Genomic DNA, 18362 nt, shown 5'->3' on the forward strand with positions numbered 1-18362 from the left:
ATTACCTCTGACGAAGTTAGAGAAGTAATAGATAACCTTCAACCTAAGAAGGCACCCGGCTCCGACGGCATCCACAACCGCGCGTTAAAACTCTTACCAGTCCAACTGATAACAATGTTGGCTACCATCTTAAATGCCGCTATGACGCACTGCATCTTTCCGGCGGTATGGAAAGAAGCGGACGTTATCGGTATAAACAAGCCGGGCAAACCGAATAATGAAACCGCTAGTTACCGACCGATTAGTCTCCTCCCAGCGATAGGCAAAATTTACGAACGGCTCCTTCGGAAACGCCTCTGGGACTTCGTTACCGCGAATAAAATTCTAATAGACGAGCAGTTTGGATTCCGCGCCAAACACTCGTGCGTACAACAAGTGCACCGCCTCACGGAGCACATCTTAATAGGGCTAAATAGGCGTAAACAAATCCCGACCGGCGCCCTCTTCTTCGATGTAGCGAAGGCGTTCGACAAAGTCTGGCACAACGGTTTGATCTACAAACTGTACAACATGGGAGTGCCAGACAGACTCGTGCTCATCATACGAGACTTCTTGTCGAACCGTTCGTTTCGATATCGAGTAGAGGGAACTCGTTCTCGTCCCCGTCATCTGACTGCCGGAGTCCCGCAAGGCTCCGCACTCTCCCCGTTACTATTTAGTTTGTATATCAACGATATACCCCGGTCTCCGGAGACCCATCTAGCGCTCTTCGCCGATGACACGGCTATCTACTACTCGTGTAGGAAGATGTCGTTGCTTCATCGGCGACTCCAGACCGCAGTAACCACCATGGGACAGTGGTTCCGGAAGTGGCGAATAGACATTAACCCCACGAAAAGCACAGCGGTGCTATTCAAAAGGGGTCGCCCTCCGAATACCACTTCGAGCACCCCACTCCCCAATAGGCGCGTAAACACCTCCGCCGTTAGCCCCATCACTCTCTTTGACCAGCCCATACCGTGGGCCCCGAAGGTCAAATACCTAGGCGTCACCCTCGACAGAGGGATGACATTCCGTCCCCACGTAAAAACGGTACGCGATCGCGCCGCGTTTATACTAGGACGACCCTACCCAATGCTTTGTAGACGAAGCAAACTGTCCCTCCGTAACAAGGTAACCCTCTACAAAACTTGCATACGCCCCGTCATGACGTATGCAAGCGTAGTGTTCGCTCACGCGGCCCGCACCAACTTGAAACCCCTTCAGGTTATACAATCCCGATTCTGCAGGATAGCCGTCGGAGCACCATGGTTCCAGAGGAACGTGGACCTCCACGATGACCTGGAGCTCGACCCCGTCAGTAAGTATCTACAGTCGGCATCGCTGCGCCACTTTGAGAAGGCGGCACGACATGAGAACCCTCTTGTCGTGGCCGCCGGAAACTACATACCCGATCCTGTAGACCGTTTGGTAAACCGTCGACGTCGCCCAAAGCACGTCATCACGGATCCTCCTGATCCATTAACGGTGCTTTTAGGCAATACAAGCACCGGTCACCGTCCTCGCCGAACCCGTCGCTTGCGACGAAGGGCTCGACGAGCGAATTAACCCACAGACACAGCCCACTGAGTTTCTCGCCGGATCTTCTCAGTGGGTCGCGCTTCCGATCCGGTGGTAGATTCTGCGAAGCACTGCTCTTGTTAGGGCGGTGTTAGCAATTCTCCGGTTTGAGCCCCGCGAGCTCACCTACACAAGCTAGGGTACGCTGAAATAGCCTCTCAAGGCTATCAGCATAGGTAGGAAAAAAAAAAAATCCCAATCTTAGACTTAGATGAATTTTAAACAGAAAACATGATAGTTGTGTCGTAATATATCATCTAGAAACTGTTTGATAACAATAAAGTTATCAAGTAAAATTTTGTAATACTGTAATCATTTGTAATGTAAAAGAGAATAATAACATTGTATGTAATATAATGTTACGTAAGCGCCCGTTGTACCTTCATTTTACAATATTGTTTGTTATTTTCGCTGGAGGCCATTTTTATTAAAAAAGGTGCAAAATAAATAAGGAACTATTTTAAAATGTTCTAAAATGACAGATGGGAAACGCAAAGGCGCATTGCTCCGTAAAGCCCAACATTTCATTTATGTATGTATAAACTAACCGAGACTGGCTTTCGTTATAATTTCTTGTATTCATATCATAGGTTTCGGTTAAAATATATTTAAATTACGCCAAAAACGGATGTTTTATTTAAATATATTTAGGATTTTTATTAATACGATTATTACTATTATTTTTATTTGATTGTTTAATTTTCACGTCAAAATCCGAGAGAGAAATTCAGTTCAGAGAGAAATTCGGTACGTAAATAGTATAATACCCTTAGAAAGAACATAGGGTAGGGCACATTTCACAGCAATGCTAAGCGCGGGTTTCCGCTCACGGGCGAAGCTGAGGCTGAATGCTAGTACATCACAAAACTTTTGTCCTAACAGGACCTACATGATGAACTATTTACCAGTTTTGGCAAAATATAACTGGCACGCAAAAAATCTGTTTCATTATGATTTTGTTTGTCACTTTAATTTTAATGCATCACTCATTTACGAATATCATTAAACCAGAGAACGATACTGAAGATAATATAAAGTGTTTAATTAATATCGTATGTATTTTAATGTCTATATAAATCCACGTTCCACGTTCGAGAACGTCAAAAGCAGAATAAAAATTACCTCTTACGAAAAACCTGAGAAGTCATTGACTTGTGCTTTTGTTTTAAAAATAAATTTAATTTTCAAATTTCGAATATCACTCGCGAAAATGCCCGCGAAAACTACTTAAGGCTGACAGTTTTTTTTTTAAATCGTCTAACTTATGTTGCATTAGGTGAAATTATTGGCCATCGTGTTTATAGTAATAATAATATGCTTTATTATTGTGCTAGGGTCAGCATTATTGTCAGCAAATGTACTACGTATGTACGTACGCTTTCATCAGTAATCATTCACGGACGCGACATCGTAACATTGATACGTGTATTGTGTTTGTTTTTTTTTTAATTATTCAATTTTGATATATTTTTTTTTCTCGAAACATGCAACGGGCGTATGCAAATTAATCAATGGTCAGCGGGTTATCAGTGCATTTATGTTTTTTTTTGTTTTTGTTAATTTTTTAATTGTAACTTTTTGAGATAAAGACTGCTTTTTCGTGTAAAATGGTTGAGACACAGTGCGCCGCTCGTCCGGTGAAAGCCTACATCATGAGTGATCTGCTGAAGAAATTCGATTATGAAACTACTAATGATTTCGTTCAGGTGGCCATCTCGGTTGCCGGGATTTACATGACTTTTTATCTGAGTATGTATCTTTTTTTCTATGTATTTTTTTTTTAATTCTAATTTTAAATATCGATTACGTTTTTAGGGCATATTTTTTTTAATCTGTTTTTTTTAAATTATAAATATGACAGTGACGTTTTTTTTAAATTTCGTTCTATAGTGCCAATCTGAGTGAATGTACCTTTTTTTTTTTTAAATATCGATTTCGTTTTTATGGTATTGTTTTTAATCTGTTTTTTTTTATTATAAATTTGACAGTGATGCTTTTTTTTTCGTTCTACTGAGATATGAACTTATGTATAATACTTTATATAGTTTTCAATTGCCACTTAATAAAACCACAAAATGCTATCCGTTTACTTTCCAACTATTATGCAATAGTTGTATCAAGTTGACCACGCTGACCTGTGGTTACTTTTAGATAAATAAATATTATGATTCTCATCAATAATTTCGCATTTCGTCTCAACGATTTCAAAATTTGACTGCGAACAAAGACTAATATATATATATTATTAGAGGCGACTTCCTCTTAAGTCAAAGTCGATGGGCCATGACGACGAGCACTCACGTGGACTCGTGACGTCATCTGGAGGGGCAACTCGTCATCTGGAGGGGCAACCGACCGACCAGCGGGGACATCACGCCACCTCGGATCACTTTTTGCTGGAAGCGCGCGCAGCGTTCACTTGTCTTAGATTTAATATTCTGTGTCGATCGTTCCAACCCACTTTTGTATTTTTTTTTATTTATTCAAATTATTAAGCCGTTGCTAAAATCAGAAGTGGGATAGGGCTTGTGCCCTATCCGCTTTTGGGTTATCCTGGCGTACAGTTTATTTTTAAAATTTGCATTAAATTAACAACGTAATGACCGATATACGTGTAACTGGAAGCAGGGTAGGAAGACGCTCGCATTCGCCGAATGTTCGAGACCAATTAGGAATAATGTTGGCGCGTTTAATTGCTTAAAACTCAAATGTGAACGTTGCGCGTGAGTCGAGCCCGCTAGGGTCGGAGATAGAAGACGCACGTCCCTCGACCGCGGACGGTGGTGGCGCCGGACCCGTGGTGGCGTTGGGAATCACATCACCGCCGCTGTCAGAGTCCCGCGCGTACGACGCTACAGACAGGATCATCGGAGCATTAAGTGCACTGTCCAAAGTAAGGTCGAACAATTTTTATATTTCTAATTTTGACCCCAGCGTTAATGATATCGATTCTTGGTGTATCATTCGAAGGGTTCAAAATGTTACTAGTCGGCAACACACTCCATCAATACGTCAATTAGACAACAGTCCGACTGTCCAGGTCGGTGATCATGTAAACGGGACGCCGTCTTGTTCCATCGCCGTGTCGATTGTACCCGCGTTTGAGAATAGATGTAAAATAGTTCCACCATGCGTTGTGACAATAAAGAGGCAACTACCACATCAGCACGGATGTTAACCGAATCCATTAGATTCGTAAATTCAGATCGAACTCATGGTTACCTTATTTATAAGTTTTACCCTGCCGTGCAATACATAGACACATTTTGTAAGGAAGTAGAACGGGCTAGATCCTTAACTGGGAAGGCACCGAGTATTTGTCACGAGTTTTGGGCTGTCTTAAGAGTGATGAGCGTACTTGGTTACACGTGTGATTGTCTACTGACCGGACGTGGGGTAACTAACTTCGTAAAAGACTTTAAGCCGTTGTGTCCGCGAAAGTTAGACTATGCCAATATTCTTTATAATGCTATGCAATTAGCATCAGATTGCTATGCCTCATACGTCGAGTGCGCCAGGAGATAGTTGCTCTGTATTAAGATGGTCAGAGGTCTGACTGACAAACTCGGAACTTTAATAATGATACGGGGCATAATGGGCCCTCTGGTTGACTCGCGAACGCTAGTCTACAGATTCACGAGTTGATTTAATTTTTGGTGGAGGTCAGGTTAGGCCGAGTCCTCGTAGGGTTCAGGCACTAGTTGAGTCACCAGTGACGCGTAATGTCAAACATTCTTGGGGTTGACTGCATGCTTCCAGAGATTTACGTGGTAACATAGTTCACGTAGATGTTGTACCGTGGTAACATAGTTCACGCAGAGATTTACGTGGTAACATAGTTCACGTAGATGTTGTAACGTGGTAACATAGTTCACGCAGAGATTTACGTGGTAACATAGTTCACGTAGATGTTGTAACGTGGTAACATAGTTCACGCAGAGATTTACGTGGTAACATAGTTCACGTAGATGTTGTAACGTGGTAACATAGTTCACGCAGAGATTTACGTGGTAACATAGTTCACGTAGATGTTGTAACGTGGTAACATAGTTCACGCAGAGATTTACGTGGTAACATAGTTCACGTAGATGTTGTACCGTGGTAACATAGTTCACGTATATGTTATGACGTGGTAACAAAGTTCACGTAAAGGTGTGACGTGGTAACGCAGTTCACGTTACGAGTGTATTAGCTTGACATGTTAACTTGGCCATGTCAACCAGACTTTACTCTCACAGTATATTATACACCCGATATGGTAACAGTGCCGTGTCGTCAGTACATCTAACGTAACTCAACAAGAGCCTACTATACATGAACACACTGAAATGTGATGTAAAATGCTCACAAGAACTACTAACTTTTACTAATGGTTCATGGTACCAAAATCATGATTGTAATGCAAACAATCTATTTCTATGACGATATCATAGAACACCCCGATAGAAACGCTGTGCACACAGTGAGTCCTGCATCGTCAGAGATTGAAGACGGTCATGACATCGAGGTGAACGTGGACGTCCACCAGTCAGGAGAGGCCGTATTAGAGGCGACTTCCTCTTAAGTCAAAGTCGATGGGCCATGACGACGAGCACTCACGTGGACTCGTGACGTCATCTGGAGGGGCAACTCGTCATCTGGAGGGGCAACCGACCGACCAGCGGGGACATCACGCCACCTCGGATCACTTTTTGCTGGAAGCGCGCGCAGCGTTCACTTGTCTTAGATTTAATATTCTGTGTCGATCGTTCCAACCCACTTTTGTATTTTTTTCTATTTATTCAAATTATTAAGCCGTTGCTAAAAATATATTATGTATATATAAATAAATGGATTATTTATTTCATACTTGATTCTTTAATACTGTACATCGCTTTTACAGCTAGATTCGTTAAAATATTTTTTTTTTCAAGTATTTCAACCTAAATTTAATCTACTGAAAAGTTCACGCATTGTCGCTTAGTCACGTTTGTCTTTCAAGCGTCGATAAGCTTTTATTCACCTTAAACATACGAAATGCAATGCTCACTTTGGTTACTTTAAAATACAGATTTTAAAATAGGTGCATGTGTCTCATGAAGCCTAAAACAGTAGAACTGAATGTCTTTGAGGCATGAGGTCAAAGATGCAACTGTATTGTGGCTACCCACAGGCAGCTTTTTGGCAGAACTCTTACGGCTTTGAGAACATACGTTAAAATTCATAATTAGATTAGCTACATTGAGGGATAAAAGGGTATTTGGTTTAAGCGACATTTCCCTTAATACGCCAAATTTATCTTTGTAATTAAAGGTCCGTTTTATTTGGTATCAGCATCAACAGTTCGATACCTATTTTTAATTGAACTTCAACTAAGTTTACTCCAATTAAAAAAAAACATTTGGCATTAATACTTTCTCGATGTCAGCCCTCATTACGAACGGATTTTGCGTACACAGATCGTATCCAGAAAGGTTTTATTTTCGTCTACCGTCGCGTGTGTACCTATGTGGAACACGAAAGCACAACAAACGTTGTCATGGCAACCGTTGCTATGGTCCCGAGACCGACCTGAGCAATGCCTTTACCTTAAATTCAGGGAATCCTTAGATTAATACGTGAAGGAAAAACTTTGTACTCGTTTTTACGAAAATTGCACGAACGGAGGAATATAAAATTTCCCACACTTATAGAGAATATAGAGAAGGAGTTCAGAATGTTAATATTTTTTTAAATTATGCATAAAAAATACATTAAATCAATATAATAAAAACATTACACACACTACCATGTATTTGATACACACACGCATGCATACTATTTGTTTATTGTCAAACTTTTCTTATTGCTCATAGTCTGTGGTCAAATTGAGAATAGATTAAATATTGTTACTAATATTTGTCTAAAGTATACCTAGTCTGGGCGAAATCTGTCATTATAGAAGTATTATTTTTTGTTTTTTTTTTCCTACCTAAGCCTTGAGAGGCTATTTCAGCGTAACCTTAACTAGTAGGTGAGCTCACGGGGCTCTAGCCTGACGACGTTGCAAACACGAACCCTAACAAGAGCCGTGCTTCGCAGAATCTACCACCGCATCGGAAACGCGACCCACTGAGAAGATCTGGCGAGAAACTCAGTGGGCTGAAGTATAATAGTCTTGACAATAGAATCATGATAGTGTTCAAACTCATAATTTTAATCAATTATACTCGAATTTCGATTACCAGGGGATCACTAGTTCACAGGATCAAAAGTTCATTTCATTGTTTCTTAATAAAAAAAATAACGCGGTCAGAACTGCCGGGCGCGTCTAGTATATTATGTTTAATCATGTCAGTAGAATACCGTGATCAGCGTTCACGTTAGCAATTGCATCGGTTTTTAAATATTTGCGGTGTTAAGGTATATGCACCTACCACCTACATACAGCATGCTACGTACGCACGTAGTTTGAAAAACAAAAGAGTTTGCATATTTAAAAAAAAAAATGTTTAGTATTCATTTTTGGCGGGATTTTTTTTGCGCCATATTTTTTGGTGATACTGAAAAGAGAGATTGATATTATTATACATTATAAGCGTGACCTGTTTTATTTATTTATTAGGCTATCCTTTTACCTCTAAATGTTTAATACAATTACACAATTAGATTTTGTTTCTGAGTAAATATTATTTGCCGATTTTAATGATTAACGGCTTAGACTCATCAATGACTGTAATTCGAAGACACGTCAAATGTAGTTTTTTTTTGTTTTAATAGAAAAAGTTATAGTTTTTTTCTTTTTCTTAAAGGAAACTTCTTGTTCGAAATTCAAATTAATCATGACAAGAAATCTATACTAATATATAAAATCTACAGTGGTTTTTACGGATGTTCCGTTATAACTACTGAGCCATGCATCCGATTAACTTGAAACTTGGTATCCATGTAGAAAATACATGTACTTAATGGATAGGCTAATATTTATATGAGTGTTGGACTCCCTAATCATAATGACATTATGTAATGTTAATTTTTTAATGCCCAGTGAAACGGCCTAGTACGGCTAGTAAATTACTACATAGTATAAAACAAAGTTGCTTTCTCTGTCCCTATATCTGTCTGTCCCTATGTATGCTTAAATCTTTAAAACTACGCAACGGATTTTGATGCGGTTTTTTTAAATAGATAGAGTGATTGAAGAGGAAGGTTTATATGTATAACAACATCCATTAAATAGTGGAGAAATTAATAATAAATACAGTTTCCGAAGCGAAGCGCGGGCGGGTCGTAATTACATTAATTGTTTGAATCGCATAATAAATACATTATACTAAATTGTAAGACCCTCCAAGCATTGATTTGCATATTTATTTATTTTAATTTTACATACATAATTGTTATTCTGATACTAACAATGTTTTCAGAGTTGTATTAAAATAATTAACATTCAAATTAAATCAAATCAAAAAAAAATTATTCAACATAAATGAAAGTATATACATACTTGTTGAACGTCAAAAGAACTACCGCCAATTCACAAAAACTAGCCTCCGTCCTGAGAAGAATTAGCAAGAAACTCAGCGGGCATGTCATTTTTTTTTTTAAATACTAGATTATTTTTTTAATATTACATTTTTTTTAAATATTCATTTTTACAATGAGTATTATAAACTAACAATTATTACAATATTGAAATTCCCGGAGCGATTAATACTAACGGACACAAGCTTGTTCGTCGTGTGCATTAGACTATTAGCTTGAACGCTATTTAGTGTTGCTTATCTTTTTAACCGACTTCAAAAAAGGAGGAGGTTCTCAATTCGATTGTATGTTTTTTTATGTTTGTTAACTCATAACTTTTGACTGGGTGAATCGATTTTGATGATTCTTTTTTTTATTAGAAAGCTGACGCTTCCCGTGTGTTCCCATTTCAATTTAGTCCAGTTCTGATAATGGCATCCACGAGAAAACCATATAAGTCTTAATTTACTCAGAAAAGCTGAAAACCTTGACATATTTGGCGATTCCCTTTCAATATTCAGGAACAAAATTAAAAAAAATTGTTGTTGAACCTCAACCTCAGCCTTGGTCTGAGTACTCGGCTATTACTGCCCTTGTTGTCTTTCTTTTGTTTTTAATTTATTATTATTATTAATAGTATTGTTAAATCTTTGTTGATATATTAATGTAATGCATGCTGTGATTGCCTCTAATTAGAGTTGCAGCTATCAATTGCTCTATACATGTCAATGTTATTTTATGTCTTACTGTAAACCCTGTTGGTAATCCTGAAATAAATAAATAAATAAATTTGCATTAAGTACGCGCGCGACAAATAGATGAATAACTCAGTAGCTCAATATCACGCCAACCGATATCGAGGATTTTTTTTTTTTTTGTGTATATTAATTTGTTTTGGAATATATATTTTTTTTCTATTTGAAGTCGGTTTTTGTTAAAGCATGTCTATTTACAGTTATTGTAGATTAATTTAATTTAATTAGATAGTAACTTACATATGTGGGTCATTGTGTGTGCGTGCGGTTGTGCGTGTGTGTAAGCGTATGTATGTATATATATACACAAGGCACTTAGGCATCTGTTCAGTTGTTAATTTTTTTCTGTATGCACCTGTTTTGAATTGCAATCCAGATTGTTGTGTTAAATATTTAAACCTATAATTTCTATGGTTGTCATTTGTTTTGTGCATCAATATAAATAAATATAATCTATATATTAATACGTGAAGCAAAAACTTTGTATGCCTTTTTACGAAAATTGCGCGGACGGAGGAGTATGAAATTTTCCACACTTATAGAGAACATAGAGAAGAAGTGCACAATGCTAATACTTTTTTAAAATAATGCATAAAAGATACCTTAAATCAATAAAGAAAACATTACACACACTACATACCATGTATTTGACGCACGCATGCATACTATTTATTTATTGTCAAACTTGTGTTCTTGACGTCTGTTGTCAAATTGAGAATAGATTAAATATTGTTTGTCATTGTTAATATTTTTTATAGTGTAGTCTTGGCGAAATTTGTGATTATAGAAGTATAAAATACAATCATAATAGTGAACGAACTTACAATTCCAATTAATTATAGTCGAATTTCGACTACTGCGGGACCTCTAGTAAGAGTTACCGGTGGTAGGACCACTTATGAGTCCGCGCGGATAGGCACCACCGCCCTGTCTATTTCTGCCGTGAAGCAGTAATGCGTTTCGGTTTGGAGGGTGGGACAGCCGTTGTAACTATACTGAGGCCTTAGAACTTGTATCTCAAGGTGGGTGGCGCGTCTACGTTGTAGATGTCTATGGGCTCCAGTAACCACTTAACATCAGGTGGGCTGTGAGCTCGTCCACCCATCTAAGCAATAAAAATAAAAAAAAGTAAATCTGCAAGAGATAAGTGTGTAGAGGTTGAGCCAACTCTAAAATCTAAAGTTGATCGATACACACTAGTGATTCGAGGAAGCGTTTAACCCGGTACAAGTCTTTGATTATGGAGGTAGCGATGATAACACCTTATCGTTTATCTAACATAATAATTTTGATATGATAAATATATCACGCTCTTTTCTTAATTATCTATCAAATCCAATCAAATCAAATCAATTTTTTTTATTCAACATAAATGAAAGTACACACTTGTTGAACGTCAAAAAAAACTACCGTCAATTCACAAAAACTAGCCTCCGTCCTGAGAAGAACTGGCAAGAAACTCAGCGGGCATGTCTTTTTTTTTAAATATTAGATTTTTTTAAATATTCATTTATATACTAAACTATTCATTTATATAATATTCATTTATACTATTATCTATACTTCTATACTAATATTATAAAGAGGAAAGATTTGTTTGTTAGTATTGAATAGGCTCCAAAACTACTGAACCGATTTGAAAAAATCTTTCACTGTTTGGAAGCTACACTATTCCCGCGTGACATATGCTATAATCTTTTTTGAAAAAACTTAGGGATCCTTACTAAAACTCCAATAATGTAACCCGAGGTGTAAAAAAATTACCTAAAATATTCTTTACATCGCGTGCCCTGCGAAAACTATTGATGAAATATCTAACTATTGATTGATAGAATAAAATAATGTACTACGACCTTGTAGAAAACATTATTATTTACAAAAAGTGTCGCGACAGCATAATTATGTCTGACTATTATAGTTATGTCGCAACAAGTGTTCTTTTATTTTAAACAATAAAACAACGTTGTTGAAATATTTTTTTCTGTTTGTTTTTTTTTGTTTTTTTTTTCCTACCTGTGCTGATAGCCTTGAAAGGCTATTTCAGCTTCGCCCTAACGTTTGTAGGTGAGCTCACGGGGCTCAAACCGGAGATTTGCTAACACTGACCCTAGCAATAGCAGTGCTTCGCAGAATCTACCACCGGATCGGAAACGCGACCCACTGAGAAGATCCGGCGAGAAACTCAGTGGGTTGTAATTTTTGTTAAAGACCCGAGCGGAGCGCTAGTGTATTATTAAGACAACAATGAACTTCCTAATGGGACTAAAATTCACACATTTACGCTGTTTAAAACCTGCAGTAGAGAGGTTAAAAGGTTAAACAAAATATTAACGAAAATAAGCAAAGTTAATTATGGAAAAATAAAAAAACTGTTAAATAATGTAGAGAGTTTCCGCATGAAATTCTCCAGATTTTCTTTCTTTGTTTCAGTGTGTCGCGTTCATTCACATGTCGGACAGTTACGAACCTTTTAGCTTCCGAAAATAATTTTATATGTATAGGTATGCTTCGACGAACAAAAACACTTTTCGTCATCATGTTTTTTTTTAATAAAACAAGCGACATTAAGACAGTACTTTATGATCGGCAGATGAACAAATAATTACATAGAGAACAAAAACAAAATAAAATAAAAAAGACATAAAATACCGCGACCGGAGAAGGTTTGTTTTTGTTGGTGCAGCAGGTGCAACCTGTGTGGTTAGTGCGAGTTTTTTAACGTTCGCGATAGCGTCGTTGGGTCTTCGTGACCCCTTGCGGAGGCACGGATCGGGCCTCGGGGCAATTCCCTCTGCCCGGGCTTGAACTTCCTGCCTGACGTGGCAGGGGTGATGATTTTATCTGTTGGCCGTTTTGGTATGGTGATGTAATGATAAATAAATAAATAAATAAATATTTACTAACAATCACGCCACGTTTACTGGTCCCGTGATAAGTTCGTAAAGAACTTGTGTTACAGGTACCAGATAACGGAAATAAATATAAGATTTTTTATTATACACATACATATATTTAATATTCATCCATAACCTTGGAAAAGACATTTATATTTACCATACAAATATCTTCCCTTGGCGGGATTCGAACCCGCGACCCCCTTGTGTAGTGATCATGTCACTTACCACTACACCAGACGGCCGTTGATATAGATGAAGCGATGATTACAATGAGGTGATGCTGTTTAAGTAGTTGATAGGTAGTGAGTTTGGTTGTGGGAGTGATGATGGTGATCTGTAACGTTCCGATCGATCAATTTTTCTGGCGGGTCTATCCCCATGATGTAAAGGAGGGATGGACGTCCCCCTAGATGCTTTCTTCCTTCTTCTTCTTCCCCAGCCGCTGCCGCTCCTCCCGCCGACACCGACCGTCCGGCAGTCTCCGTGGGGTTGTAGTGTGGTTGTTGTTGGTAACTCGATGGCGTAAAAGTTAGCCCAATTTTATATGCAGTTGGAACAGCGCCCCTAGCGGCAAACGTAGGCAAGCGACCCTATTCCATACAAATATGAGTTAACTTTTACGCTATCGAGAACGTTAAAAAACTCGCCCTAAGCATCCTGACTAGCTCGCGGTCCGGCGTGCGATTCTTAGAACCTGTAGACATTACGAAGTGACGCTGTAGCTCACGCTGAATAATAATGTTGAAGTTTTCAGTGTATAGTCATTCGAGCCGAAATGCCCTTCGAGTCGAAACAAATGATTCGCATCAGAAATAGATTTACTGGTGGTAGGACCTCTTGTGAGTCCGCGCGGGCAGGCATCACCACCCCGCCCATTTCTGCCGTGAAGCAGGAATGCGTTTCGGTTTGAAGGGTGGGGCAGCCGTTGTAAGTATACTGAGACCTTAGAACTTATATCTCAATTTGGGTGACGCATTTACATTGTAGATGTCTATGGGCTTCAGTAATCACTTAACACCAGGTGGGCTATAAGCTCGTCCACCCATTAAGCAAAAGATTGGATGGTTGTATTCAACCGTATGTATGGGTTGGCAAGAAAGAGAGGAATATTAGTGAAAATATATTATGTTATCATTTTGAATATTTATAACCAGTGTTGGGTTCAGCATTATTGCAATGCAGTAAAACTGATTTAAGTCTCATATTGGTTACAACGATGTCTGTTAAAACATAGCTTGGTATACTCAGTGTTTTGGGTATTCTGAGTGGAAGCTAAACAGAGCCATCTGGCGTCAGTTTTTTTTATTGCTTAAATGGGTGGACGAGCTCACAACCCACCTAGTGTTATGTGGTTACTGGAGTCCATAGACATCTACAATGTAAATGACATTTAAAACCCACCTTAAGTTCTAAGGTCTCAAGTATAGTTACAGCGGCTACACCACCGAAACCACAACTTCAAACCGAATCGCATTACTACTTCACGGCAGAAACAGGCAGGGTGGTGGTACCTACCCGCGCAGCCTCACAAGTGGTCCTACCACCAGTTGCGTTGCGTTTAAGCTATCGTCCATCGTATCTTAAAAAAACCTTAAATATGGACGTTATCACATTTATTCATTGTTATTTTATCGCCCTCAGTAATTCTCCTCGATGTTTTTGTACAACATGATTGTTAATATAATTTTCTATGAAATAAACATTACCATTTTCGAGCTATATAATTAAGAAATTGTATTATGTATGTAATTGTGCTCTTGATAACACGTTAAAGTTGTTAACTGCATGAAAATCAAAAGGTTATTAATAATAATACGCTTACATATGTATACATTTAGCTCGTTATCTTATCGTTTGAAAACATTACGCCTTATACACAAACGAGTACGGGGTGTTTCGCTTCTTCTTCTTTTACAATTTTCTTCTCTTCTTTTTCTCCACCTTATCCCACTAAGTGGGGTCGGCACAGCAAATTTTTCTCTTCCATTCTCTTCTATCAGCCGTCATCTCAACACTCACTCCTCTCTCTCTCATATCGTCATTCACACACTCCATTCATGTCGTCTTCGGTCGACCTCTTCTCCCTCTACCTTGCACTACCATCTCCATACATCTCCTAGTCACATGCATCTTCTCTCTACGCATCACATGTCCATACCACGCTAACCGTCCGCTCCTTAATTTGTTGCTTACCGGGGCCGCTTTCACACTTCCTCTGATATACTCATTTTACAATTTTGTTTACAATTTATAATTACAATTTTCTTTTACAATTTTGTTGACCGTAATGCGTAATATGAGCTCTCGAGATTTCCATCGATCTACCTGTATCTGGCCCCAATAATTCATGCATTAGACGCCTTCAGATCTAACACTAGGAGCAGGCTTAGGGACCTCGGTAACCGTACTCGTCAAACTCGACATAGAATTCGACGTGCAACCTAAACAATCCATCAGCCCGCTGAGTTTCTCGCTCGATCTTCTCAGTGGGTCGCGTTTCCGATCTGGTGGTAGATTCTGCGAAGCACTGCTCTTGCTAGGGCCAGTGTTAGCAACAACTCTCGGTTTGAGCCCCGTGAGCTCACCTACACATTACACACATTCTTTTATATGTATATTTGTGTATATATATTTACACTTATGTATGTTATGTATGTATTTGTAGGCTTGAGGGTAGATATTATCTTGTTGAACACCAAGTAAAACGATGTCACTTTTTGGTTCCTGATTTAATCAACAATATGTTATCTTAACAATTCACTTTAACACTTGTCCAACTTTAACCAGTACGTACAACAGTCACTGAATCACACAACGTAACAAGGATATAGTAAGTGCACCAGGCAAGCGCAGTCCAACGAATGTTCATTTCAAGGCACGTTCCGCCTTTTTATACTAGCCGGCGCAGCTGGCTTATGAGTCACTTCTGTTGCAGCTGTTGTTTACGAGTGGAACGACATGGCCGGCGCGCCTGGCTTGTGTGAGTCACTCCTATTGCACGTGCTATATAACATAAATATCGTTAACGCCGTCACGGCCATACTGACGTGCGCTCGTCCTCGTGCGCGCATTCTTATGGTATGTCTGTGAACAATAAACGTGTTCGTTCATCCTGACATTAACGGATGCAACTTAAAACGTGGTCTATGATATTAACAATCTAGTACGGTTCGGTTCGCATAATTCTTCAGAAAATCCTATACTGGCTATAAATAACCTTCAGACTGCTTACATACCTGGGCCAGTTCATTTAAAACTCTTCAGGTCTGTAAGTATGTCCCTTTTAACTTAGACCGGAATTGTTATCCCTTCAGTTTTTCGAACTGGACCGGATAATGCTAGACCGAATCGCAATCCCTGTAGCTAATTGTTGTGGCTAATCTGGATGAAAATCCCTATAGCCAAGCCATTGGACCGGACAGACCCTTCAATGACTTCACTTTTTTTTTTTTTCCTCTTTTTTTTTTTTTTTTGCTAGTCCGGATTAACATCTCTCTAGCCACATACAATTCTCTTTTTTTTTCTTTTTTTTTTTTTTTTTTAATCTGCGTGTACGGTAGCGTTTGTTAAAACATTTCTTAAACCAGAACATTTATACGGAATTTCTTCAGAAATAGTGCGAGACCGACCATCGTTTTCTACATTTCCAACACCTGCACCTGAGGTGCCTGAGCTTACAGACATTGTATCACTACCCACAGACTATGTTTGCTGTATCGCTATTTGCGGACAAAAATGTCGCTTCTATTGTCAGTGATAGAGTCGTCATCATTAAGATCAGTTTCATGAACAAGATTAATTAACCCATCTGTGTACGCCGTCACGTCATCGTCACTATAATTTTCAGTAATTTCTAGTAGGCCTGACGGGCCTCGAGGTATTTCACGTAAGTTTTCATGGGGAAATTTGTACACTCTATTAGAACTATTTACATGTCTCAATTTATACCTATCGTTTCCCAAAACTGCAGTAATGTTGAAGGGACCTTTACATTTTCGGTTAACTTACGAAAACAAAATCCTCAGCGGAAAAGAGTTTGACTTTAGCTTTGCCTCGACTAAACCAAGCTTCTGTTTGTGCGATTTTTTTTATGTTTTCGCCGGTCTTCGACCGTGCTAAATCAAGATCTAATCTAGAGGGATTATCACTCTGTTGAAACTTTAGATATTTCAAGTGAACTACCCTGAACGGCAAACGTCTATTCTATTGGAGTAAACCCTGTTACTCGACAACGTGCACTATTAAGGGCGAGTTGAATATCCCCTAAGTGCTCTTGCCATCATGATTGGTCTAAGTTACTTTCAGATCAAAGAGTGACTTGTTCATGAAACCGCTTACCATTGAATAAATTACTATGACTTTGTTTTATAAGACTACATTCTGACCCTGAATGGAACATAAAGGGGAAGCCAAAACCACTTATCTGTAACACACTGAAGCTCTGGAACACACGTTGACGTCTCTGGTTGGACCTGCCACAGCACCTGGAGCAGTGTCGTTTTTCTTCTTGTAGCGCATGGAACACCCAGAAGCTACATGGCTCGCATCACCGCACACGTAACAGCCGACTTGCAGGCGAGAGCCGGGCGCCCACGGATGAGGAGGTTGTTCAGGTTTTGCAGGCTGTATTTTTTGTGAGGCAAGTAGTAGCTCGAGCCTTAAGCGAATGTGTGAGAGTCAAAATTAAATCGACACCATCCAATACTTCAACTACTTTAAACGGCCCTTTAAACTTCGTATCTAATTTCGTTTGATTATGCTCTTCGTATTAATGTGTGGACGAGCTCACAGCCCACCTTGTGCTAAGTGGTTACTGGAACCCATAGACATCCACAGCGCAAACGCACCACACTCCTTGAGATAGAAGTTCTAAGGTCTCAGCATAGTTACAACCGCTGCCCCACCCTTCAAACCGAAATACACCACCGCTTCACGGCAGAAATAGGCAGGGTGATGGTACCCGTGCGGTCGATGGCACTATACGGAGCACCCGTCTGGTGCCACGTCCTTACCCACGAGAACGTCGCCGCGCTGCGACGCCGGCAGCGCGCGATCGCAGTTATTCAATGATACCTCACAGTCTCCTACGAGGCGGCGCGCCCTAGCGCAAGTGCAGCCGGAGCGTGGGGGCTCCAATATCGGCAGTCCGTGCTGGAGGCGTGGTCTCGTCGTTTGGCGGACCCGTCAGCCGGCCCCCGTACCGTCGAGGCGATCTGCCCGGTTCTCGCGGACTGGGTGGGCCGCGACCGCGGAAGTCTCACCTCCGGCTACCTGTGCAGACTCACAAGACATTTTACCACCATGCAAACTTCTTACCGCAACAAATCTTACCAGCCACCACGCAAACTACAATTTTACGGGTTCCACCTCTCTTACACGATGTTACTCCCACACTGAGGAAGCTAACCGCGAACACTTGTCAAGCACGCACAAGCACGCACTTCACCGGAAAAACCTGCATCCGCCAGCGGAACCCGAACACCGCCGCATCGCCAGACACGAACGCACCGGACGTCTTATCTTACAGGTCACGACGACTTCAGATGTGTCAATTTTTCTTCCCCACGGAAACTTGCTTGCTTTCTTGTTTGCTTGCTTGCTGGAGCCCGAAGTCATCGAACGTGTAGTGTTATTGGTATTGAATCGAGTAGATTCTAAAATTTCAGCG

At 39.8% G+C, this 18362-nt stretch overlaps 1 protein-coding gene across 3 annotated transcripts in view; it reads left to right on the top strand.

Annotated features, from left to right (window-relative positions):
- The window catches only part of LOC101738575 (monoacylglycerol/Diacylglycerol O-acyltransferase), a 53131-nt gene that overhangs the window by 14734 nt on the left and 20035 nt on the right, over positions 1 to 18362 (top strand). Inside the window, exon 1 of one of the 3 annotated variants that reach the window (XM_012691311.4) lies at positions 2954 to 3309. The exons of 1 other annotated variant lie outside the window; for it this stretch is intronic. In XM_012691311.4, the coding sequence (XP_012546765.1) occupies positions 3168 to 3309 (142 nt within the window). In that variant the 5' untranslated portion in view covers positions 2954 to 3167. Of the gene's footprint in view, positions 1 to 2953; positions 3310 to 3847; positions 4454 to 18362 lie in introns of those variants that run through there. One more of the 3 variants, XM_012691312.4, reaches the window with a different exon arrangement.

This window comes from Bombyx mori, chromosome 20 (genome assembly GCF_030269925.1).
Source record: "Bombyx mori chromosome 20, ASM3026992v2".
NCBI classification, from domain to species: Eukaryota; Metazoa; Arthropoda; class Insecta; order Lepidoptera; family Bombycidae; genus Bombyx; species Bombyx mori.